This window comes from Crotalus tigris, unplaced genomic scaffold, assembly GCF_016545835.1.
Source record: "Crotalus tigris isolate CLP2741 ecotype Arizona unplaced genomic scaffold, ASM1654583v1 scf7180000017994.786943, whole genome shotgun sequence".
Taxonomy (NCBI): domain Eukaryota; kingdom Metazoa; phylum Chordata; class Lepidosauria; order Squamata; family Viperidae; genus Crotalus; species Crotalus tigris.
The window spans coordinates 2488-30232 of NW_024096761.1; the positions used below are offsets into that span (position 1 = coordinate 2488).

At 36.5% G+C, this 27745-nt stretch overlaps 1 protein-coding gene across 1 annotated transcript in view; it reads left to right on the forward strand.

Annotated features, from left to right (window-relative positions):
• Window positions 1–8757: 8757 nt before the first annotated feature.
• DCLK2 (doublecortin like kinase 2) overlaps window positions 8758–27745 on the forward strand; it is a gene marked incomplete at its 5' end in the record, with an annotated part of 52373 nt that continues 33385 nt past the window's right edge. Inside the window, 3 exons of the mRNA XM_039346430.1 lie at window positions 8758–9092; window positions 20110–20212; window positions 21480–21584. Coding sequence (XP_039202364.1) covers window positions 8758–9092; window positions 20110–20212; window positions 21480–21584 — 543 coding nt within the window. The remainder of the gene's footprint in view (window positions 9093–20109; window positions 20213–21479; window positions 21585–27745) is intronic.

A 27745-nucleotide genomic window follows, 5' to 3' on the forward strand; every position in this document is an offset into this window, starting at 1 on the left:
ACACTCTTGCAGCCGCAATCCAAAAGGGGAATCAACCCCAAGGCACTTGCTTCAATTGTGGAAAACCTGGTCATTTTAAAAAGCAATGCAGAGCCCCAGGAGGAGGCACGGCTCAACCCGCTGCCATCCCCGGAGCCAAGCCCAAAACTGTGTGCCCAAAATGTAAAAAGGGTTTTCATTGGGCCAATCAGTGCCGTTCCTCTCAGTCCAATTGAGGAAACTAACAGAGGGGTCTGCAGCTAACCCCTCTCCAAAGGCTGCATCCTTTTCAGACTTTACTCCTTCTGCTTCGCAATATTTTTCTGGCATTGATTTAAAATTGGCTTCTGATCTTTCTGTTACTTTTCCTAACCTACTCACGGTTGCTGAAATCCTTTATACTGGACCCTTGCCTCCGGAAACGGAGGGAATAATCCTTCCCACACCTGTTGCTCGGGAACAAGGAGTGTTTGTGCTTCCAGGTATGATAGACCCCACGTATAGAGACACCCTAAAAGTCCAATTTTATACCAATCTCCCTGTCACAATGAACCGGGGGGATACGGTGGCACACTTGGTTTTATTACCACGTGCAGCACCATCTATTCCAGAGGCTGCGTATGCACTTCACTCTGGGAATTCTTCCTCTGATTTATTGGCACTAACAAAGCAAATTACTCCCCAAAAACTGGTGATGCCTTTTTTAATCAATGGCATTCTCTTCTCTGGTCTTGTAGACTCTGGTGCGGATGTCTCAGTCATAAGAACAGCTGAATGGCCCTCTAACTGGCCCCTCGAATCCTCACCAACAGTCAGGGGAGTGGGAGGACTTCAACAAGCAAGCTCCAGTAAAAATTGGCTTACTGCACAACGAATCACAAAAGGCATTTCTGCTAAATTTAAACCTGTCATCCTCCCTCTTCACACAAATGTATGGGGCAGAGACTTACTCTCTCAATTTAATGCGAAGTTAACTCTGGAAGACTAATAATGCCTCCTTCACCCATGAAGCTTACGCTCCTTTCTGACACCCCCGTGTGGGTAGACCAATGGCCACTCACTTTGGAAAAACAGGAAGCATTGCACAAACTGGTATATCAGCAAATACAATCTGGCCATTTGGAACCAACTACCAGTCCTTATAACACCCCAGTATTTGTAGTCAAGAAAAAATCAGGCAACTGGAGAATTATTCATGATTTACGCCTCAGTAACATAATAATTAAACCCATGGGTCCGCTACAGTGCGGAATGCCCAACCCAAATATGATCCCCAAAGACTATGATTTGGCAATTATTGATTTAAAAGACTGTTTTTTTACCATTCCTTTACACCCTGATGACAAACAACTTTTTTCCTTTTCTTTGCCTCAAACTAACATGTCCCGACCTACTCCTCGCTATCAATGGACTGTTCTTCTCCAAGGCATGCTTAACAGCCCCACCATATATCAAGCTTTTGTGGATGCTGCCTTGTTGCCTTTTCGCAAATCCTATCCTAACTTTTTGCTTTATCACTATATGGATGACATTCTCCTAGCTGCCCCGGGTCCTTCTGGCACAGTACAAACTGTCCTTCCCCAACTCATTCAGCTTTTAGCTTCTTATGGCTTTATTGTTGCCCCAGAAAACGTTCAGACCCAATCTCCCTTTTTATATCTGGGACACAAAGTCCTAGCCTCTCATTCTGTTCCGGTGCTCCCTGCCATCCACCTTCCTTCTCCTCTCACTTTAGTTGCTTTACAACAAATCTTGGGCACCATAAATTTTGTGCGTCCATTTCTTGCTCTCACCACTGCCCAATTGGCACCCTTGTTTTTGGCTTTGCGAGGCCACACTTCCCCCTCCTCTGTTGTTATTCTTAACCCTACTCAAAAACATGTTTTTGCCTTAATCAATAGTGCCCTCTCCACCCGCTGGGTGGACCGGGCCATTCCCAATGAGCCTTTGTCTTTGGCCATATTTAATACTCCCTCTATTCCTACAGCTGCCCTTCTCCAACATCAAAAGGGGAGCGTCTCCATTGTTGAATGGATTCACCTCCCCAATACCCCTCGCAAATCTATCAATCCACTGCCATATATGTTTGCTCTTTTAATTACAAAGAGCCGTTTTTGAGCAAAATGTTTAATTGGATTTGATATTGTTTTTTTTATATGTCCCCATGTCTCTTACTATATGGGAACCTTTATTTGCCTCTTCAGATGTATTGCAACTTTCTCTTGCTGACTGGGCAGGATCTGTTTGCTGTCATATTCCCTCTGACCCTCGCTTCCAACTCCTTAATAATGTTTCAATTTCTCTACATTCTCCCATTTCCTCTTCTCCCATTCCTAACGCTGTCACCCTGTATGTTGATGGTAGCAAGACTTATGGTTCATGTGTATGGAAGGAGGGTGAACAATGGCACACAAAAATTATTCCTCCTCAAACTTCTGCTCAGCGTGCTGAACTTGCCGCTACAATTCTGGCCTTACAAACTTTTTCTTCTGAACCTTTTAATCTTATTTTAGATAGTCTTTATGTATATAAAGTTCTCACTTCTTCAAAAAGATGGATCGGGTTTTTAAATCTCATATTTTAAGAACTTCTTTACTTAGGACGTGGAGAAAATATTATAAAAGTGATTTTAAAGTACCATTATGGGCTATACCTTGGCATGCGATAGAAGGAATAAAAAGAGGTGCTAAAATGGACATGGTGTCTTATAGACATTTACTTAGGTGGGATGGACAAACTGGCAGTTAAAATCACGTGAAGAGTTAGCACAAGAAAATATTATTTACTCTTGGTTCCAATATAGGCAATTAGCAGATAGATGGAAGGTGGATTGCAAGGTGGGCCTTCTTAGAGAAGATGAAAATTTTATTAAGCAAGTGAAGGATCAAAGACAAGCTCACATTAAGAGAATTTATGGGGTTCTAGTTGAATTGGACTCAGAAACGGAACTAATTAAAGATTGTATGATTAAATGGGTGCAGAATTTTGGTGAGCCAGTTCCATTGGACACCTGGGAAACTATTTGGGTGAGAAATGTCAAATTTACACAAGCACAGAATTTAAGGGAGAATTTCTATAAAATGTTTTATAGATGGCACCTTGATCCACAAAAAATGTCTTTTATGTACCCTGACCTACAACCTAAATGTTGGAGATGTGGGTGTATGGATGCTACTTATTATCATATTTGGTGGTCGTGTAGAGAGATAAAAGCATTTTGGATTAAGATATGGTGGAATATCCAGAGAATTTTTAGAAGGAGGGTAAAATTTACTACGCAATTATTTTTGTTGGGTATAGTTACTGATTGTGATACAAAGGAGGTTATATTGATGTTAAATTTGATTACAGCCGCGAGGCTGTTAGTTGGACAATATTGGAAGAAGGAATCTTTGCCTACATTGCAGGAATGGTTTCTTAAAGTGTCTCATTTGGCGGAAATGGCAAAGATTTCGGCTTTCTTAAAGGGACAAACGCAAGAGAAATTTCTTGCTGTTTGGGATAAATGGATAAAATTTATAGTTTAAAATGGATATTAAAAATATTATATAGCTTTTTCTTAATTTTTATTTTTATATATATACATATATATTTTAAAATATAATTTTTCTGATTGTTTTTTAATTAAGCCTATATTCTGCTCTGGGAAGCTCGGGGGGGAGAAGGGGGGGTGTTTGGGGGAGGTTGGGGAAGGGAGGGTTTGTTGTGTAATGTTTAGTTTTTTTCTTTGTATATGTTTTTTGTCTTTGTATTGTTTTGTTTTTTTTCCTTCTTTTTTGTAAAACTTATAAAACTTTTAATAAAAAAAAAAAGTTCTCACTTCTTTATCTGATTCATATGTGTCACCCTCATTGGATGACTCTCTCCTCAGTCTATTTCTCACACTCCAATCCCTTCTTCATTCCCGCTCTACTTGTTTGTTTCCTGCTCATATTAGAAGTCACCAACCTTTCCCTGGTATTATCTCCGAAGGCAATGCCAAGGCGGATGCTGCCGCTTCGGCCGCCTCCACTCACCAGGACGTTTCTGTCCTTGTTTTATCTCCCATAACCCCATGGGACAGCCATTCATATTTTCATCAAAATAAGAAGGCTTTAATGAAACAATTTTCTTTAACAGCTACGGAGGCTGCGGCTATCATTCAACAATGTCCCACCTGCAGCCTCCAAGCACACTCTGTTCCCCAAGGGGTCAACCCAAGAGGGACGCAGAGCTGTCAACTTTGGCAAATGGATGTTAGGCAAAATTTGCCATTTGCCCCCTGGAAATATTGGCATGTTTCCATTGACACCTATTCAGGCTTTATTATGGCCACCCCTCAAAGGGGTGAGTCTGCTAAACATGTTATTAATCATTGTATTCGTACCTTTTCTACCCTGGGCAATCCAAAAGAAATTAAAACTGACAACGCTCCTGCTTATACCAGCATCTCCTTTGCGCAGTTTTGCTCTTGCTGGTCTATTGTTCATAAATTTGGCATTCCATATAACTCCACTGGTCAAGTGATCGTGGAACGAGCCAATCAGACCGTAAAAAGGGCTCTAGACATGCATGCAAAAAAGAAAGGGGAAAATACCCCCGGCTTGCCTGGGATACAAAACACTCTTAATCTTGTAATTTTTACCTTAAACTTTTTGAATGTTTCTGGCACCCCTGGCTCAACTGCCGCAAGCAGGCATTTTTCTGCTTCTCCCACAGATTCTTCACGCCCCCCAGGTATACTATCGACGTTTGCCTGATCCCACCTGGAAAGGGCCTGCCTCCCTCATTACCTGGGGTCGAGGCTACGCTGCAATAGACGACCATGGCGAGATCATTTGGACTCCAGCTCGTTGTGTTCGTCCTTATATGGCTCAACATACACCACCTCAGCCAGGCATATGAGGATCAGGGACTGTGGGCTTTTAATGCTTTTGTACGGGATGCCAGGCGCACTGCTCTTACACTTAACGTCACGAACTGTTGGATTTGCATGCAAATTCCTGGTGACAGTCGTGGTGGCCTTATTTTCCATGCCATCCCGTTCAATGAAACAGGATGGAAGCAGCTGTGGAACATAACTACAGAGACATTGAATATGACATATGCTGTGGGCGCTCGTATAATGGAACCTGCCAGATTTTGTTTTTATAGCACAGGACTATTCCGTACTGCCATTTATTTGGGAACTTATAGTAATTGTCAACAAGTTATTATATGGAATTCAGCAAAGAAATGCAAATCCATCAAAAGCAACCTTACTAAGGTAAATGACACTTATCAAAGCAATCAATGGACAAACATCAGTACCTACATGGCTTGCCTTGACATGGAATCCATAATAACATTTGCTAATGAGTCTCACCAGGGTTATTATGAGTTACCCGATATGTGGCTATTATGTGGCCGTAGAGCCTATTGCCAGGTGCCTAAGGATTGGAAAGGCACCTGTACACTGGGCCTTTTGACCCCTGCTGTATATGCTTTGCCTCATCTCCCTGATGGACGCCTGCGGAACAAATGTGATACTAGTTCCTCGGATCCACCCCTAACATTGGGTGGTAGTTTAGAGACTCAAATCAGCAGAGGAATATTACCCAATCTAGGAGTTGCCATGAACTATAGGGACCTTCATTTGCTTAATAATTGGACTGTTCATATGTTTAATGAAACAATTAACAGCATTAAAATGATTAATCAAGAAATGGGGGAAATAAGGGAAGTAGTTTTGCAAAATCGGTATGCTTTAGATATTATTTTAGCAGCAAAAGGCGGTGTATGTGCCTTAATTCATTCTTATTGTTGTATGTATATACATGATTTTCAACCTAATATTCCTGCTACAGCCAGGAAAATGGAATTTATGCTACAAAATAATCCCTTACGCAGTGATGGATCAGGCACCGTGGATATTTGGGGTGCCCTTTGGTTCTGGCTACCGGATGGATCCTGGCTACGATCTTTGATTTCTATTATAGTAACCATTTTGATATTAATTGTATTGCTATGTTGTTGCATTCAATGTATTCCCTCCCTCCTGCAAATGTGCAGAAATGTTACGCCCTCCACTAGGAAGGACGCCTTAATTAGTGAATCAAGATCCCTTCTGGAACTGGAAGTGAGTAATATTAAAAAAACACAAAAGCAGAAGATATGGGATTAATTGCACAAATATGCCCATAGACATCTCCCACAAGGTCCTTGAGATAACAAACGGACTGCTCCAGACACAGGATACATTCATCAGCCATTTGGACAGAGTCTGATAAGAACACCTGCGTAGCCTTGCATCTGGAGAGTGTCTGTTATGCGATACATTGTAACCACCCCTATATACGTCTTTTGATTACGCTGTGTGATGTAAAAACCTTAGTAACAATAAAAGAGGGTGTTGGAGTCAGCTCTGGGCTCCCATCCCGAGATACTTGCGTGCGTGTCTCATTCTCCATGGGAGACCACCACATATAGCAACAGCTATGTCTGTGTCTTATTCCTATAAATAATCTATAACAATTCTGTTGATTGAATTTATACCAATATAGCCATCATTTAACCACATTCTAGTTGACCTTTGTTGCTGTCGCATGCTGTTCTAAACGTTGGCTTGGCAATTTCTCAGCCTGTGCAGAGGTGAGAAAAAGGAAAATTCTGTACCAGCTGCTGGAGTGGTAAAGCTGTTGGGCTCCACTTTTCCCTTCACCTTGTATGCTGCTGGTTTGGTGAACTTTAAGCTTTCTCTTCCTTTACTGTCAGTTGCCTGTTGAGCTGACAGCTGTTTCACTCTGTTGGCTACATCTTCTCCCTTTCTTTCTGTTCTCTCACACAACACAAATCTTTCTCCAAACATGCCTACGCAGAGACAATCTGGTGCTCTCATCATTTTCCTTTTATAATTGGATACCAGGTGTGGTGCGATGCTTTTCTGACTGCCTTAAGATCCTGGGGGAAAAAACAAAGGAAGGAAGAGCTCATGCTGGCCACTGTCAGGTTTCCTTCCATATCCATGTAGTATGTTCTGTCTGCATAAATTCTCTTATTTAAAAAGTGCTGTGCTGTGGAAGAAAAATTACACCCAATTCCTCTTTGGGCTATCAAGGAGGTCTATAACAAACATGTAATTTGAAATTTTATTTGAAAATATTGGTGAAATGAGAATCAGATGAGGACTTGGATGGGCCTTGAATAAGGAGTGAAGTATCAGTTTCATTGAGAAAGAACATTTTTTTCTACCAAACAGCCTGTAGTATTGCTTATGTTGATTGAATATAATGCAATGATATGGTTAAATATGAAAAGAAAAAAAAATGGTTGTTTCCAGTTGAGTAAAAGACCAGGCCACTTACCTATTCTTCAAGCTCCAAATTAGTGCTGCATTGTCCTTGACAATGGATTACTTCCAGTGCTCTGATGGGGCTTAGAGGAAGTGACACTGACAGTATCATTTATAGGGCAAGGCAGAGAGAATTTTGATAGTGTTTCTTTTTTGCAACTTTTATCCCAAGTGGCTGCCCTCCCAGAATAATGGCATACAATTTAAGCACTTTTGGTTTATATTAATGTATTATCTAGATAACTTACAGTAGTATCCTTACATTATTATACTGATTCTATATTCCTAATTTATCCTTTAGATCAAAGGCCCCCAACCTTTTGGGCACCAGGGACCGGTTCCATAGAGAAATATTTTTCTGCGGACCAGAGGGGGCATAGTTTTGTGTGCTGCCCGCGGACGGGGTTTTGCTTGTTTGCACATGCTGTAGCCTGGTGCTGGTCCACTGGCATGCTGTAGCCTGGTGCTGGTCCACTGACTGGGGGTTGGGGATCCCTGCTTTAGATTCCTTTGGATGGAAGGAACTTACTAGCAAGAACTGTAAATCCAGTGCTTCTGTATTATTTTGATTGGCTGTCATGGCTAGGAATTTTGCTAATAAATTCTGCCTCTTCTTTTACAAAATGCTGGCTAATCACTAGCTACTTTAATAAAATAGAATTTATAGGTCTGTGCTGTTTGTTAAAACTGAATGTCATTTGTTAGTTTTAAAAAGATGCATATACCATTCCGATTGTAAGCAAGTGTGAGTGTCTTGTATTCCAGCTACATAATCAGTTATGAACACCAATACAAGGTGCTACTTATGCCCTATGGAAAAGCAAGCTCCTATGGCCTTTTGGAATCCTAATAAGTCTGGTTCCAAACTGTTTTCTATGTGGTTTTACTGGAGGGAACATAATGGAGAATGAAACCTCTATATTCAGGTTCATTATTGTGAGGGTATATGTATGTCTGAAATTGCTAGGATTGACATGGAAAACATTAAGAGTATTCATAAATAGGAAATAATTTCTTGAATATTTAACATCAGTGCCTGCCAAATCCATAAAACTGGAGAAACCATTGCATTGTTTTTGTTTCAAATATGAATGTCGTGTAAATTTTAGTTCTTAGTACCAAGGACTAATAGCCCAATATAAAAGACAGCAGACTATTGAATATTAGTTCCTGGCTTTAACAAAATGCAAGATCTCTTTCCTTAATGCTCTCTTTGTCACCTTCCTAATGATATATATTTATTATTCTAAGAAAAAATGCTGGGCTTGATATTACTAACTTAACCCAGAAGGTTTTCCTTGAATGCCATAGTTTTATTAATATTTTTCTTTATCTATTTCAAAAATTAAGCATTTGCAGATACTCCAATGACATATACAAACATATAAATAATTGATTATTGAAAGCATATCAAGTGAGAACAAAAGAAATAACATCTTCTTTACTTCTCTTTTTTTCCTCCACCCTAGGTGAAAGTTATGTATGCGCTTCCAATGAGCCATTTCGGAAAGTTGATTACATTAAGAATGTTAATCCAAATTGGTCTGTCAACATAAAATCTGGGTCATCTCGATCCTTCACATCCTTAATATCTGCAAAAAGTGAAATAAAGGAGAGCAAAGACTTCATTAAACCTAAACTGGTAACTGTTATACGCAGTGGAGTGAAGCCACGAAAAGCTGTGAGAATTTTGTTGAATAAAAAAACTGCTCATTCCTTTGACCAAGTGTTGACTGATATAACAGAAGCTATTAAGTTAGATTCAGGCATTGTCAAGAGAATTTGCACATTGGATGGAAAACAGGTAAGAAAAATTACTACTGATAATAATAATAATATAAAGTTAACTTTATTTGCAATTTTTAAATAGTGAATTTATTGCATATAAAAGCTAAATTCTTAATAATTGTAGAAGCTCTTAAGATGCGGTTATTCTTACTTATTCTGCATCAGTTCATTTGTGTGGTAGGAGAGAAGGGAAGCAAGGGCAGTGAAAAGCTGTGGATTTTTTTTATTATTATTTTTACCAGAGATAAATACTTTATTCCATTCCATTTTAAAGGTTTTGGAAATTAACTATCCAAGTTAAACTAAACTTGCTTCTTTGTTTCTTATTTTTATAAACCTGATTTTTAAATTTCAAGATTTATTTTTCCTGATGCCTCATTCTCTGGTCATATGTCTCAAAGCTACTATGGCCACGAGTTACAGAAGGGGAAGAGCTTGGCTAGAGGATTGAGGTCCTCCATCATCGACCAATGTTGCACTTTTTCTCAGGTCATTTTTCACATTTCCATCTTCTGTTCCAACTCTTGCTTCTTGGCCACCATACACGTTCTTTAGAAGGCAGAAGAGGTGTTGATCCACCCATTTCTTAAAGGCTATTTAGAATCCCAAGTACACATCTTTCTGAAATTCCTTTGCCCTTTTCAACATCCATCAGAAGAAAGCCATGTTATGTTAGATGCCTCTGCTTCTTATGAAACTTATTTCATTTATTCAATTGCTTATTTCAGTTTTGAGGCTATCCAATTGCATATACCTCCAGACAGTTCACAAATAAAAAAAGAAAAAGAAAACAATATATCAAAAAATATTTGATAGTTTGATCATTTTTTGGGGAATTGGAATATAAATTGATCTTTTCTAGCCTCTTGGCCTGCTTACAAACTATACAGCACTTTATTTATTATTCAATTTATATAGCTGTTCAATTCAATATGATTCTGTGTAACTTAAAACAGATTTTAAAACCACAACAAAAGGATCTATTTCTAAAAAAAAAGCAAACACCACCGAGACAAATAACAAATGAAAACTAACATCCCCCTTCATAAAATATCTTTTTTTAAAAAAATAAGTTTGCTCAATGCCCTAACCCAATGCCCACAGCATCCATATTGTCAGTGCCTTTTGAAAGATAAAGAGGATTTGACCCATCTGGATTTTGATAGTTAAGTTGTTCTATAAGGCAGTTATTGTAATAGAAAAATCAGTCTTCCATTAAATGGCATTGTTTAATAGAAGGACCAGGTGCATGTCCACTTAGTAGAAACCAGTTTGCAAAGTAGGAGTACAAAAGTATACTCATATCTTCCCACACAAATGTATTCTGAGCCAGTTGCAACTTCTGAGTTGTCTTTAAGGGCAGTCCTTGTAGAATGTGTTGCAGTAGTCCATAATGAGATGACTAAAGCATAAGCAGATCCTCCCCCTCCAGGAATGGGTCCTGTTGTATGCAGGGTGAAGTTCGGATTCATGATCATAATTGCCACCTGTCTCACAGAATCCAAAAGCCCAGAGGACTCCCTCAACTGTACTGCAGCACTGTCTGGGAAAGTGTCATTCTATCCAAAACTAAAAAAGGAAAGGCCTCAGGACCAGGGTCCTTAAAAACCCTATTAACTTGGTCTTTCTAGGATTAGATTAAAGCCTGTTCTCTCCACCCACAATATGCAGACACTGATAAAGAACCTTGACAACATCATCACTTGATCAGTGAGGGGGCAAAGATGGTCATTGAGAGGTAGAGATGTACAGGTGAATATTATCAGTGCACCAATAATACCCATGATGACAGGTGTTTTTATTTATAAGTTAAATAAGAATGAGGAGAGGATAGAACCCCACAAAATCATAGGAGCCCCAGGGCTTGATTTAGACTACCACCACCAACAACAACAAACAATCCTAGAACAGAATAACGTACACACTGTCCTCACCACTCTTGTCTTCTAAGCCAGTACAAAAGGATACCATGTTTGATGATATTAAAAACCATTGAGCGTTCAAAATGGTCAAGGATGGATGCATCACTGCATGTAATTCATTCTATATAGAATTGCACCATTGACAATTTGTCAAACATGGCATTAAGATTGATTTGATATATGTCAATATGACTTAGGGCTGTTCCATTCTTTGTCATTTTTCCTGAAACATTTTTATTACAGTACTATAATTATTGTTCCTTAAAAACACATTCCCACTCTTCCCCTCACTAATAATTCTTATTACTCCAATGTAAGTGACTTGTAATATGTATTATCAATAGTTTTGTGTAGATTGTAATGGAAGAGAAATTGGGTAAATAAAATAATGCACTTAATATGAATTTCTATTACTGAAACCAGAACAATTTCCTTTTTATTATAGTTATTTTTTCTGATAATTGAAAACTGTATAACACTGGTTGATAAGTCTTTGCTGGTTTGTGAATACAAACATTCAATATAAGTTGAAATCTTCAGATATAATAAATTTATGGTCCCTCATTTTATCGTAGAAATAGCTTACTAAGTATGATTATAGATTTTTCCAGTAACCATTGAAGATGTTGACTAAATTTAGAACATACTATATTGAATATCCTTGTATCAATAAAAGTAATTATCTCTAGACAGCATGTATACTTAATAATGTTAACGTTAGCATACTATGAAAACTTTTTCAAATTGTATGTTTGAACCAAAACCTTACACAATCTCAACATGGCAAAAAGCTATACGTAACATTGTTCCACAAATTTAAATGCATTCTTACATTCAATTGTTTACAGGTTCAAAATAAGAAACTAGTGAAAATGGCAGATGCCCAAAGTTTAGACACCTTTCAGTCAGTGTTTTGTAACATTTCCTTTGGAAGAAATTGCAGCTTCTAAACATTTCCTGTAGCCAGTAATAGTCTTTACTCTTGCTTTTTAATCCCACACTTTTACTTGTAGAAATCATCCAAATCAGAAAGATTGTTAGGTTTCCTTGCACGCGCTGCATGTTTGCTATTCAAGTTTGGCAGTTCCCTAGTTTTACTTCAAGGTTAGTTTTGTTCTGTACTGTTGTCTTATGAACATGTTTCTGGAGTATTTATTTATTAATTCATTCATTATTTAGAAGTTTATAGGTTGAGCTTTCAGGAAGTGACTATTCCTTGTTGTATGCTGAATCAGTCTTTAGAAAAACATTTTATCTTTTTAGAAATTTCTCAAGGCAGTTGAAAAAAGAAGAAATAGCATTCCATAGTTTCCATGATATAATCTACAACAGTGGTTCTCAATCTGTGGGTCGGGATCCCATTTGGGGTCAAACAACCATTTCACGGGGGTCGCCAAACAACGCAGTCCACCATTTTTCCCCCTTTTCCTTAGCTGTGCTACTCCCTTTTATTCTATTGGCTTTTGAAAGCCAATAGAATAGACTCTCTTGAATAGAGTCTAATTCTATTGGCTCTCAAAACCCAATAGGAATTGTCCAGGCTGTCTCTGCCCTGCTGAGCCAACCAAAAGTCCCAGTCTGCAAACGGTACTGCACCAGTTGAGTAGTCTTCGACTTAAGACCGGTTGAGTAGTCCTCAACTTACGACCGGTTGGAGGTCGCGGCATTAAAAAGGTTGAGAACCACTGATCTACAAGGTCCATGAATTTTCATAAACATAGAGATATTTTAATGGCAGGAGAGAAAAATGTAAATTTCTTTTCAGCTCAGAATGAACCAGCCTATTTAAAAAATTCCCTCAAAATGTTTGACATTGTCCACCACAACATCTTAAGTCATGGCTCACTTTTTCTTATGACTTTGCAAAGGATTTGAAAAAAGTATCTCAATTAAACTAAGCATGCAGTTTTTGAAACTGCCTCAGAAATTTCAGCTATTTTAATGACTCATATAAAATCAATCTATGATGAAAGTCTTGTGGAGATGCTCTTAAAGTGGAGCAGACATGTAATTGTAATCAGAAATGCATCTTTATCAAAGGTCAGTATAATTACACTTAAAAAAGAAATTAATGGGAAAGAATTATGAGTTACAAGATAATTTAGCTGTTAATGCAACTTTGGTTTAATAAGTTGCAAAGAAGATACATTAATACAGTAATTTTTGCCTTAAAATTCAGATATCTGTTCTGAATTGTACTTAATGAATGAAACATGCTTTCTTAAAGATTATTGCATCTATTGCAATAACTGGCAGAAGAAGATCCATATCTAAATATAACATATTCTTAACTATCTTCACATTCTATTACAACAATTCCAATGAACATGATTTACTTATTAATTGCTTAATTAGGTAATATTGCTCAGCATATACATTTGCAATTATTAGTAAGTGTACTGTACACTTTGACTTCCTTTCCTTTGTCTTCCAAACAGCATTTCCTCTTGCAAAATGTTAGCCCGCGTCCTGTTTTCTTAATGTGAATATTATCCAAGGCCACAGAAAGCATTATATCTTGTACAAAATAGCATTTCAATCTCTGTGCTTGATTGATGTTTTACTGTAACTTACATATGGACTTGAGTATGGTTTTCTTTTCCATTGAAGCTTCCTTTCCTTTCAAAGATGGAATGCTCTTCAGATTATTTGTCTTTAAACAGTAGGATCTTGTTTTCATTTACTTGGAGATGTGCCAAGTTCAGGAATCTATTATGTTTGCATCTTGGAAGCAATGCAGCTAGCCTGGAATGGTTCCACTTACCAGAACTCTAGAAGTTTATAACAACAGTGCAGACAGTCAGGATTTCTTGAATTTAGCTTTTAAGAGAATTGAGTTGTGAGCTTTCTTCTTAGGCAAAATTACAATAAAAATCTGTTCTAAATGGGAAGATTCCAGAACATACAGAAACAGATCTATAATATTAAACAATAAATTAACATGGTGAATTTGTTAAAGAATGACTGGAAGACTAGTTTTAGTGGGAAAATGTCCAGAAACATTTGCATTTTCTGCTTGTACAGACGTTTTTTAAAATCCACACATGTAAATATAAATATTAATTTGTTGATATTGCTGTTAGCCATTTTAATCACTTTTTTAAAAAAATCAGTTAACACTAATAGCATGATGAATCATTTAAAAAAGTACTATTGGCTGAAGAAAAAATAAATTGCTTTCAGCATTAACCAGTACTTAGAAGTTGCAAACAAAGTATTTGTATATATAAGGTTTGTTTTTTAAATAAACGAGAATCTGCATCTTTTTTAAAGCTAAGAAATTGCTTGCCAGGAAATATACTTCAAAAAGTAGATGAGAATGAAAATATGGATGCAGTCCTTAATATTTCTCCTTTATGTCACATAAAAAAAATCTGTGGCAATCTGGAGTCTGTTTTGGGTTGCACTCCCCATATTGCAATCCACACGTAAAACAGAGTTCCCCAGTAAGCTGATTCCAGTTGTTTTATTTTTTTAAACCAAACATAAAAAAATGCTGTTAGAAGGACCGGCAGATAGAGCTAAGATTCAGAGTCAATGGAAGAACTTGGTTATTCCTTACACGGCCAATGTATCGGAAAAGCTAAAATGGATATTGGGAAAACACAACATACCTGTGTTCTTCAAAACCACCAACACACTGAGATGGAGCCTTGACCACCCTAAAGATCAGACATCAAAACATAAGAAGAGTAATGTAGTGTATGCAATCCAGTTGAGTGAGGAGTGTACAGAGTTCTACATTGGAGAAACCAAGCAAATTTACACAAGGGGATGGCCCAGTACAGAACCACAGGACCGGTACCAGCAGTATACCTTCATTTATTATCTTTTGAGGATAATAATGTTTCATTTTTGACAGGGAAGATAGATGGTTTGAGAGAGGAATAAAAGAATCCATTTATACCAAAGTGGAAAATCCTTCCCTCAATAGAGGTGGATACAATCTGTCCTCCATTTTTCATGCTGCTCTTGCATCAGTCCCAAGAAAGATTAAGATCACTTCAGAGCTCCCCAGGGAGATTGCACTTAATGATCCATTTAGGGCAGGGGTAGGAAACCTTGGCTCTTTTATGACTCGTGGACTTCAACTCCCAGAATTCCTGAGCCAGCATGGCTGGCTCAGGAATTCTGGGAGTTGAAGTCCACGAGTCATAAAAGAGCCAAGGTTGCCTACCCCTGATCTAGGGTAAAGGATTTAGGAGTTGGAACTTTTACATCTAATCCAGATTAGATGAGAAATAAAACTATCCCGGAGGATATACAGGGGGACTCTCTATCCAACTTGCTCAGACGGATGAGGCTTCTTGGATAACCATCAAACCATCAAGAAAAGATGGTTCCCTTGACTCAACTTCCAGAAAACTCTACCTGGATCACTGAGAATTTTAATTGACATTCTGTTAGAAAAGAAAACTGATGTATACAGGTGTAGCATATTTTGCTGGTATTTTTGCACTGAATCGATTCACAAATAAAAATATTACAACAAAAATCCTAAGGTTTGTATTTTTTTAGTATATTAAAAGTGAACTCAGGGATAATTCACACATTTATAATTCGCAGTGGAAATTAACTAAAAATGCAGATATAACACTATTAAAACCTTAAAGTATTAAAATAAGAGAAAGAAATAATATTAATAAAATTCATATTTTGATACTATTTTTGCACTCAAGCATTTAATTTTAGATTTCTATTCAGCATAACAGAGGTCAGGATGTATTTATTAAAAATTGTTATACTCTTTTTCCTGTGTTTGCAGACAGCTTCATACTTCATTTTCCCTGTGTTTTTCTCATGTCTATTTTTAATTCATAAGCATACAGCAGATATATTTGGTACAACACAAAAAGAATCAGTATGAGATGATTGAACAGGAAGAAAAAGAAGAGTCTGAAAACAAAAAATTATTCTATAGCATATATTTTCTGCTGTTGCACAATGAGCCTTACAAAGTATGGGTTGAATAATATTGTGTACTCTAGCCAGCTTCTTTTAAGACATTTTATTTTCAAAAAAGGAACAATAGAGATCTTTATAAAAAGAATCTGTTGCATTTGTTGTATTTCTGCGGATCAAGCCGACTACGAAAGAGTGAGGTATTTCCCTTGCCAGACTGATTCACTAAGTGGGGAGAAATTTAATAGTTAATTTATCCTCAAAAAGCAGACAGTGTAGATGTTTATCTTTTGTCTATCTTTTGTCAGTGAGGTTATGCTCAGGCCAATTGAATGTTGGGTGGAGAAAGCTTGTGGCTGAACTTGATAATAGATTCATGCAAATGCTCAGTGCTGCATAGTTCAGCCTACAGATGGTCTTACTGTAAATTCAGCCAGCTCCTTTCCATGATTTAGCTGCCATGACAACTGCACTGCTTTCTGGTGCCTTGTACAATTATGTGTGAAAAAGCTGAAAAGAATTCATATTTTTAGCATTTTCCTACTGAAAGCAGCAAAAGCCTTCCTTCAATCTAGCCAGTATTTATCATTGTCATGGGATAACAAATACAAACATCCCTGTTAAGCAAAGGGAATGAAGTGTTAATATACTTACTAAAGAGTAAGTGTTAATAGATAGAGTTGGACGGATTTTTTTTTTTTATAAAAGTCTATACCAGGGGTGTCAAACTGCCGGCCCATGGGCCGGATGTGTCATCCAGAAGCTGCGCCCACCCCATTGCCAGCAATGGCAAAACCGTCCCGATACGTTGCGTGACATCACGAGTTTGACATGTGTGGTCTATACTCTTCAGTCTATACTCTTCAGCACTCTATCCATGTTTTTATTAAATGGTACTTTTCTCTCATAATCCCTTTCTAGAATGAAATTCAGATAGGTTTACTGGGGTAAAATAAAACACATTGCTCTAACATATCAAATATGTTTAGTGTCTTTAGAAATCATTGTGGAAAAACTTTTTATTTTTAAGAAAACTGTTTCATCCTTCATAGAGCAATTGTTGCTGACTGTAGGCGGTGGAAAGAAAGACTGCTGTTTAGTCATAATTATCATGGGTTAAATTAATATGGAAAAGCTATTGCTCAAATTATGACCACTGTGCAGGCTTTTCAAAAGTTCCAGTCAAATAAATATTTTTTCCCAAATGTCTCTCATCATTTAGGGCTGGTTTAGATGGAATAGAGGGTAATCTTTTAAATGAGAGCAGACTAAAGGAGAATGTGCTTTCCTTTTTTCCTTTATTATAAATACTCCTGAGATCATCCCAACTTTGCTTGAGTATTCAGGCTGCAGCTAAAACCTTGCTCAGTCATTAACATTATTTGGAGCACTCCATTTGTAAACTTGCTGGGTAGCATCATTAGAAGTTGTGTGTGAGGATGTATGTTTGTGGGTAAGCTTTTCTCTTCCATAAAGAGGTGGTAAATGGAGAACTGATGTTGGACAAGCGGAAATGCTCATGTTGTGTACTATGAAAACACATCAGATTCCCTATTTAGTCAAGCCAGTAAAATGGAATCAATTGCCATTATCAATAGCATTCATACAGACATTTCCCAGTTAAAATGGCAGGATTTGTATCAGAAGGGGGGGAAGTGTTACTTCCCATGAATGAGTCCCAATATCATAAACACGATAAGACATTTCTTATTACTTTACAAAATGTTTGTAATTTCTGTTCTGTTCAGTATGCTTCATTGTTTATTTCAGTTAGCCTATTTAGGGATTTATTTTATATGATTTACATTATATCCTATCTTTTTGCCAGTTATGCCTTTAGCAAAATAAATGATTAAAACTATAGTTCTTATTTAAAAAAAAATAAAACACACCAAGAAAATATCTTGCATACTTCTCCAGCTCCATAGATAAAACATGCCTATGCATCAAAGGTCCTGTCTACATTGTAAAAATAAATAGAAGCAGTTTTGCTTGCTGGAAGACAAAGCTTATGAGAAGCCATCAAGAATGCCTTCCCATCAGCTTTGCTTCCAATGAAGGAATAATCAAGAGAACAAGTCCTCTGCAAAATCATAATGCTCAATGCTTTTAAATAAAATCACATGATAAAGTCATAAGTCCAGTTCTGAGTCAAAATATCTTTCACAATGAATCGTGAATTTCTGGAGGCAGCTGCAAGAAAATGTGATGGCAGTGTTTTGATTATCTGCAGTTACCAAACACTTCTCAAAGGCAATTCCACATACAGTTGTACAGTAGTTCATGGACAATTGTAAGAATGCTTCTAAACCAGGAGTGTCAAACTCGCAACGTCACATGACGTGTCACGACATATGATGACTTTTTTCTCATTGATGGCAATGGGGTGGGTGCAATTTCGGCATGACACATCCAGCCCATGGGCCAACAGTTTGAGACCCCTGTTCTAAACAAATAATATCAAATGCATGCTAGAAGACAGCTAAAAATGAGTAGAAGAAATTGCCAAGAAAGCTAAGCAAATAATATATCAAATTTTGTTTTAAGTAGACATTTATTTTCTAGTGTATTCATACTGGATTATATTATATTTCTTTCAATCATCCTTCAAAAAGCATTTTATCCTTAAAAATATCTATATATGTGTATTCGACTATTTGTAGCCTTCATGAATGTGTCTCCTTTTAAATATATATATTCTGGTACCTCTAGCACTGTCACTATTTTGTGAAAGTGAAATCTATTGGTTAGATCTGTTTTGTCATTCACTGTTATTCAGGTTTGTTTGATAATGTTTCTCACCACATAATGAAGTTTAATCATGACTTCTTCACCTTCTATATCCTTTCCGTGGCTAGGTTCCTGAATGTCTTAGATTCAGACTGGGGCTAATTAATGCTAGATCTGTACAAAATTCAATCTACTGGTGGAAGAACATGCAAACTTGGCATGTATTAAAATAGTTTAATGGTACCATAAGAAATTTATTTCCTAAGGTTTTGGGTCCTGAAGTGTGTAACCATAAAGACTTGGATGAAAGGAGGAAAACACCTCTTCTGGTCCTATTAGATCTCAACAGCTTTTGATACCAAAACTATGATATGCTTCTGGACTGAGGGCTGAAGGTACCATGTTGCATTGACTGGGTAGCCCCATTCAGTAGTCACAGGAAAAGAAAGGTAGAGTTGAAGCTTGCTCTAGTGTGTGATACCACAGAGCTTGGTCTTCTTCCCAATGTTATTTAATATCTATGTGGAACTGCTAGAATGGTCACCTGTCTGTTAAGAGTGGGATACCATTACTATCCTACATCAATTATATTTTGCCATAGTGGGTTAGGGCTGAAGTGCTGTGGAGGCCCTGACAGTCTTGGAACTGTCAGCTGGATAGAGGTAATCTGACTAAGCCTAAGCAAAACAGTCTTACTATTTGTTTATAGAAATTTTGGTTTTCCTAAATAATCCCACTTTTAGCTCTAGATTGAAGTTATGGTTCCTCTGAAGAAATTGGTTTATGATTAGGAAGTACCAGTAGGGGCTCTACCTTGACTAGAAGATGCTAATGGCAGTAACTCATAACCTTTTACAGCATGGTTAGACCTGAAAAATGTGTTCTTTCTGGGAAGGTACAACTGGTGTAAGATGTATTGACTGCTTGCAGATAGTTCCTGCCAATGTAGAATGACACTTTTTTTTTTTTTTTGGTCCTCTGCTGCTTCCAATCCAAATTCAAAATGCTATGCCTATAAAACCTTAAACGGCATAACCCTTGATTACTTTAAGAATTGCCTTATCCAAAATGAGTCTTCTCTTCCTTTTAGGTCATCCAGAGAGGGACTTTTTAGGGTGCTGTCCTGTTGAGAACTGAGGGAGCCTGGGTCTATGGAATAGACTGTGCTGGGAATGGACCTTCAGTGCTGTTTATTAGAAAGATGTCATTCATTACCTGTTCTTGATAATTTTTATTGATGTGATTGTTTTTATGTGAAGATCACGGTTGAGATTCATGTATAGCATCCAGAGTCATGACATTGGGTAGTAAAAAAATTAAAAAAAAATAAAATTGTACATATTCATTGTTTATTTGTGTTTAACTTTCAATGGTACAAGCAACAATAATTGCCTATGGAAGGCAAATAATAAATGCATAATGTGAACTCTGCATCTCAGCCTCTGTTGGCCTCTTGTGACATGTTACATTTTTTTTAAGGTTACCTGTTTGCAAGACTTTTTTGGTGACGATGATGTTTTTATTGCCTGTGGACCTGAAAAATACCGTTATGCTCAAGATGATTTTGTTCTGGATCATAGTGGTAAGATACACATCTAAAATGCTTTATGAATTACAAGAATCCACTTAAGCCAACTGATCATGATATAGACAATATATTGTCCATTCTTCTAGAGTAACTAATGTAATCATACCCTGGAGAAATATACAAGCATATTTATTATTTATTTATTAAACTTGTGATATCATTGAATCATTTAAGTTTCCAACCAATTTATAGCAAGTTGGCTGCTGATTTAATATTTAAGGCATTTAATCAGTTTCAGGTTTAGATGCTTTGAATTCTAACAGACCCATTTTCTGGTAAAATACTAAGGCATACTCCCACCCCCAAATCACTAATGAGGAAATGACCAGTGTTTAAATGACTTTATATTATAAGTATTTTCCTCGATTTATTTAATATAGAAAACTGTTTTTCATTTTCCAGAATGGTTTTTAATGGTTTTATCAAATTCTTGTCAATATATCCATAGTGTCTATGGGGAAAGGACATTACAAACATTTTAAAGAAAATGAGATCCTATGTAGATCCACTCTGAGGGAAATCAGCAGATTAGAAATATGAAAAATAATTAAAATAAATTAAATAAATATCATTGGCATAATGATAAAACCAAAATGTAATGATTTGTGAAAGCTAACACTGTCATGGCTTTTACTGGGTGCCTAGGTAGATGAATGTACCCATGTAGGATGCCATTTGATTGTATGTATATGTTACTTGTAAGGGGAGATTTGAAGGATATACAAGTAGAATTTCAGAACTTGATGCCTCTGATCTTATTCTTATCAATTCACTCAGTAAATTATTTTGGTGCCAAACATGATCCTGCAGGCTTTTTATGCATAATACAGCATAGTTTTGTTAACACAGCACAAGTGAAACTCTACCTGATTGGAACAATTCCTGTAGCAATCCACCAAAACATTACAATATCCCACCAAAACATTACAATATCCCACTCATACAGAATTTAAAAAAATGATTGCACACTATACTAACAGAATAGTTAACCTGCCCACAATCATACAGAAAAAACATTCTAATCGCTTATTTTACAGCATCGCTAACAAGTCAGTTTGCTCAAATGTACATTTAAAACAACTTGGGAAAAGATTTATTGAAACAGAACTACACACTGACTTGGCAACTGTATTTTGTTCATTTGGTAATAACTATTTAGGAACAGTAATTTAGGAACAACTACTATTGTGGGTGATTTAAATTTTGGAAGTGATTGTGCATTGAAAATATGTATCCTACCGTCCATCTGTGTTGTTTGTAGAATGCCGTGTTATGAAATCATCTTATTCCCGTGCATCTGGAACAACAAGATATTCTGGATCTAAAAGTCCTGGGCCTTCACGTCGAAGCAAGTCCCCAGCTTCAGGTAATTGAAAACAGAACTGCTCTTTAGAACTTCATTTTTTTCATACATGGCTCAACCCCTTTGGTAGAATCAAGCAATCAGAAATTAGAGACTAAACATTTAAACTTACAAAAATTGCCAGTACAATAAGTAAATTGATATACAAAATAAGGAATAAATACCTCTAAAACCATATTAAAAACATGTAATGTGCTGCAACAATTAATAAAGCTTAACTCATTTTTAAACGTTCAGTAACATTTCAACATCTCTAAGGAGGCAGTTCCATAGAGGGAGCATAGAAAATTGATCATTGCCGTTTTCACTAACAACAAGGAACATGTGAAGGCATTTAAGAACCAAGTGCTCTACCAAGTTCCCGCAAAGCAACTTACAACCTTTAAACCACTATAAATCTGAGCAAGGGATGTGCCTAATATTACATGCACAGATTGTTCCATGCTTGGAACAACTGTTTCATGTGGCCAATGCCTGACCCAAAACATGCTTTTTTGAAGTATTTTGATACATAGAGGGACAAAATGGAGTGGGAGACCAGGGAAAGAGCCAGGGACATGGGTAACTAAGAAGAGTGGGAAATAGCTGAAAGTTTCATGGTGGGTGGTTTGGTAGGCTATGCTGTGGTAGTGCATGATAGTGGTTTTTGTATTCCTTGTTTTTAAACGTTTTTAACAATTGGTAAACCTTTCAGAATTGATGAGATTTGGGCAGCATATAAATTTAATTTAATTTATGGTTGGTTGCAGTCAACCAGATATTTAAACTGATTTGGCATTTTTAACTGCCTACTGAGTCCTTTCCCAAGGACCTGGTGTCAGCAAATGTTGTTGTTTCATAGTGTAAAGGTATTATTGCAGGATAAAAGCTGTTCCAAGTACAAGTAGACTCTGATGTCATTTGTCTGATTAACGAAACACTTCAAAGAACTTTCAGGCATTTTTTTAGCCTAAAAAGCCTTTATTAGTATTACAGAGATGTCAGCATGGCATGGCGGAAATGCTAAGATCTGAATTTCCCTTCCTTTGCACATAACATTCCAGGCATTTCCCCTCCCCTGTTTTGGAGTCATGATTCACATCTTCCAATTAACTTGGAGGGCAAAGATTCACTTTCGTTTCTTTTTCCCGGGCTTTCCTTATATTCTCCTCCCCTTTCACTGTCACCTGATTTAACTCTTAAAATACCAGACAGTTCTGCATATATTATCAAAGCAAGAATATTTAATATTAGCAGTGTTGACATCTGACCTATGACCAAAATTGAATTTGGAATTTGCTTATAAGTCGTTGTGGTTAGAAGTTGAGTTACCATACGACCAGACACAATTTTAAGGCCATTTTTACAAGTAATTAACTGCAGTTTTTAGGCCAATCACATGATTGTTAAATGATCGTAAGTCCAAATCCAGCTTATCCAATGGCCTTTTTTTTGCCAAAAAATAGCAAAAACTTTGTAAAACACAATCATGTAATTGTGGGACATCGCAACTAACAGTGTTCTAATATCTAAGGGGCTGCCACAAAGAAGAGGGGGTCAACCTACTCTCCAAAGCACCTGAAGGCAGGACAAGGAGCAATGGATGGAAACCAATCAAGGAGAAAACCAAAGAATTAAGGAGAAATTTACAATTAATTGGTGGAATGAATTGCCTCCAGAAGTTACGGGTGCTCCAATATTGGAGATTTTTAAGAAGAAGCAGGGTTTCCTGCTTGAGCAGAGGTTGGACCAGAAGACCTCCAAGGTCCCTTCCAACTTTGTTTTTCTGTTGTTTTGTAAATGTGAGCTGGTTGCCAAGAGCCCAAAATTTTGTGGTCAAAATGTGACCATAAAGGTGGTATGGCAGTCATAATTTCAAGGATGGGTCAGAACTTTTTTTGAGTCCATTATAACTTTGAAAGGTCTTTAAGCAATCAGTTGTAAGTTGAAGTCTACCTGAAAGCTGCCTTTTGCAACAGATTGATGGTGATTTTGTCAATGCTGATGATGTTTGAGTAGTGTTCCAGATGTTTTGGAATTGCACACAGGTCACCTATTACCATTGGTACTATCTTTGCTTTGTTTTGCCATAGTCATTCTACTTCTATTTGCAGGTCTTTTTTGTGATTTTCTGCAGTTATTATTATTATTCATCTGTACTTGGTACCAGTCATTGATACAGTAGAAGTTTTGACTTGAGGCCTGGAGGATGTGGATAGAAGAAACATAGGCAGAGGGAGGCTATAATTAGAGTGAGCCTTCATCCAGCTTCAGTCCATTGTGCCAGTTATGACCATTCCTGGAGAAATAAGCCTTTCTGGTAGAACTCACATTATTGGCCCCTTCTACACAGATTACTGCAATGTGCTCTAGATGGGGCAGCCTTTAAAGACTGCTGAGACGCTGCAGATGGTGCTAAGTACTGCAGTCTACCTTTTGGCAAGCAAGAGCCATTGCATATCACACATAACACCAAACAGGGCTCAATATAAAATCTGATATTTTTTGATCTATAAAGTCTTATATGGTTTTGAATCCAGATAGCCATAGAACCATTTGCTTTAAACTCAGTGCCTGCCAGTAAAGCAGGTACGTCTACTGAACGTTTCTTTTCATATGAAATTCAGAGAAGAAGAAGAAATCTGTTCTTTACTGTTATGACACTAACTTTCTGGAATATTCCCTTCCTAGAATCCTGATGGCACCCGCTGCTATTCTGACTTTCAAAAAAGCTGCTAAAACTAAACTGTCCAAAATGTTTTTTTTTGTCATCCAGAAAATGTAGCAATTACTATGATTAGAAGGTTCATAATTTAATAGTAACATTATAGCATACTAATGAATCGTTTTGATTGTTTTGGGTAAGTGGTATTGTTTTTAAGGCTAAATCATAACTCATTTAGCAATGAGGTAGCATAAAATATAATTAATTAATTAATCTCCATATTGGTGATACCCAACTCCAGAACCTATAATAACCTACTCCATAGTTTCATATAAAGGGACAAAATTGCTCTGTACAACAGAGCTGCCAGGGTATATACCCTACCAGGGTACAAAATAATATTTATTAAGATTATCCCTTCAAGTAAGAGAGTGACCATTGTATAGCAAGACTCTAGTTGCCAATTTGAAATGGTGGTCAAATACTGATGAAATGAAGCAGGATCAATAGTCACACACTTTCTGTTTCTTTTCTGTAAGAAGTCACCAATTTGGGCAACTATGGCTGATTCTGTCCTAACCAGGCTTCAGCAGCCTGAAATAGATTCAGATAATCAATGTACTTACAGACATTTTGATTTGGAATGTAATTGTGTAGAACAATGTGCTGTGCAACAGCTTCTCAACATCAGAAGGTGTGAGGAAGACTCACAAAACTACCATTATTAAAGTATGTTTTAAGAAGTTGGTGTCTAGCTCAGGGCAGTTCTCGCATAACAAACAAGACAAATATCAAAAGTATCATATATACACTACAGTTCCCAGTGTAAGGACCAAGTGATAAATAATGTAATGTGCTTGACAATGTAGCGTCAGTATTGTATGACAATAAAATTAAACAGACAGTAATTAAATTTATTCCTCAGAAAGTATGCATGCTCTGCTAAAATCATGGTTTTAACTTAATCCCAAACTGACTTCCCCACCTTTCCCATAGCGTGGTTATGCCTGAAGCACTTTAAAAATGCTTGAAAGTTTCAATTTCACACTTACAGTGATTTTCAACTTGAAATAATTCAGATTTGAAACATTTTGCTCTTTTTTTGCAATAATTTAATGAGTTTTTATGTTAGTTTAAGGAGGACTGCCTATGGTAATATTTAAGTTTATCGTATCTTTGCTAGAAAACAAATAGTTGAATTTTCCCCTTCTCTCTCTGTTGTTTTCTCTTCTCACCTATGAATAACCTTTCTTCTTTTTCTTTTTTATCAATTGAATGAGTACAGTAAAGAGGGGTGGCCACTACTCCAGTACATGCTCTTCAGCAAAATCCCCAGGTGAGCCATTCATGCTATGGCTTCATTTCACCACCTTGTCTCCTACATTTTTATTTTACTTTTTCTGTCCGTTGATCTATTCCTTTATCTTTACATTAAACATCTCTATGATTAGCAAAACTAAGACTTAATGTGTTTATTCCTCTTTTCCATAAGACCTTGGAAAATAGTAGCATATATGTTAACGTTATATTATATTAGATAATTGATTTATTAAGATATCATTTAAGTAGATAATCACTATTAAAGAAAGATGTGTTAACTGAACTCATATAGCTAAATTTGTGGTTGGAGGCATACAGTTACAACAACAAAAATGAGGAAATAAATAAATAATGAAATAAAGCATATTTTATAATTTGCTTATGTAGAAAATTATGTCAGAAATAAAAGTCCTATTAATTTGTGTTAGAGATTTGTTTATCAGTTGATAGGAGTAACAATAGTGGCTTCTAAGGACTTAATGAATGCAGCTGAATTAACTGTTTTGCTTACAGTATACAGTATAGGTTTATAAATAGAGTTTTGTAAATACAATAAACAGTATAGATTTGTAAATAGACTTGTGAAAGATGCTAGTATTTATTAGCCTTGTGAAAAGTTAATAGTCTGATTTTCATTTTAATATCAACTACAGAAAAGGAAAGTTTTCCTTCCTTTCTGTGTAGGATAAAGCATTATGACCACTTTCGTCTTCACTTACATGGCATTACTTTATTTATTACTTCATTTCTCTTAACCTGAAGAGTTGATAAACATGAACTTGGTATTCTGAAACTGTTTCCAGTTTCTGGTTTCTGCCATTGAGTGATATGATTCAAAGTTTTGAAATGTTTTGAAATATTGTAGGTAAGTAATTTTCAGAACACTATGAAAACTCTACACTTAAAATAAGAGGAAAAAATATTCATCATGCATTAGTGTCTTTTGGAAGGGGTTGTTTTGCTATCTGGCAATCCCCTTTTTTCCCTTGCCTTCCATTGCAATATGACTTTTATTTTATGTGGATTAAATCATTCACATCTGTGCGAAGCCAATTATAAGGATGTCTTTCAGAAGATTTTCCTTTTGTCAATTTGTATTTTGTGCTGTTTGGAGCGATGCTGTTGAATTTGGTTAGTTGGCTCTGATCCAGACTCCTAAAACTGACTGATTTTAGTTAAAAATTCAGTTCTGGCTCTTTATAAATGCAAGGAGCGTAAACTACTTGTTATTTTATTTTGTATACCCAATAGATACAAAAAACTTGTATATTCTGCAACTTGTTTGATAAAGATAGAGGCACAAGAGGAAGATATAGACATTGCAAATGTGGTCTAAAAATAAAATGAATGTTGTAATTGTGGGTAGACTGTAGCTCTCCAAAATCCCAGTTACCTTCTCACATTCTGTGTGTTGTGTGCAGATCTGAAAAATGCCAAGGTGGAGAAACCTGTTCTTAATCATTTAAAATGTAATGCTGATATTTCAGAGAAAAAAGCCTAGTTTCTCTGCATGCATGTTGGCTGTAAATATTAAAGACTTTTATTTGTCTATTATTTATTTATTGATTGATTTATTTTAGATCTCATTTGGCATATTCATCTTTGCAGACATTCACATAGCATAGCACTTGTTAAATGAATGTTCTGTTGCCCATTATAGATATTCTTTACAGAGCTCAAATGTGTACGTTGTTACAAGGATTTCCATGGAAACTAAATACCTAGTTGACAGACTCATTAAAAAAAGCAACAGAACTATAGTTGAAAACAGTATGGCTCCAAAAGCATTTTCTTCTTTCTGGGAAATCATGAAAACACTAAAGCATAAATTATATCATTGAGAGCATGGTTGCTATGTTCAGACACCGTATAAATAAGCTATTGTTGGTAGATGTTAGAGTCTGATGAAGCATTATAAAAAAGCTTAGGAAATCCAGTTAATAAAGGATATATTATTTCTGCATTTGTTTTATTTACAAGTATGTATGCCATCCACACCCGGATGGATTTGTTTGACTTTTTAAAATGTATTTTTATTGTTTTTAAATCAATAGCAAGAAAAAAGAAAAGCAATATGTAAAGATAATTATAATGCAAAGACATACATTTTCAAAGAAGTGCATTAAGAAAGTGAAAAATAGAATGCAAAAAATAAAATGTATCAATGAGCAGTTAACAATTCTATATATATATTTATCTG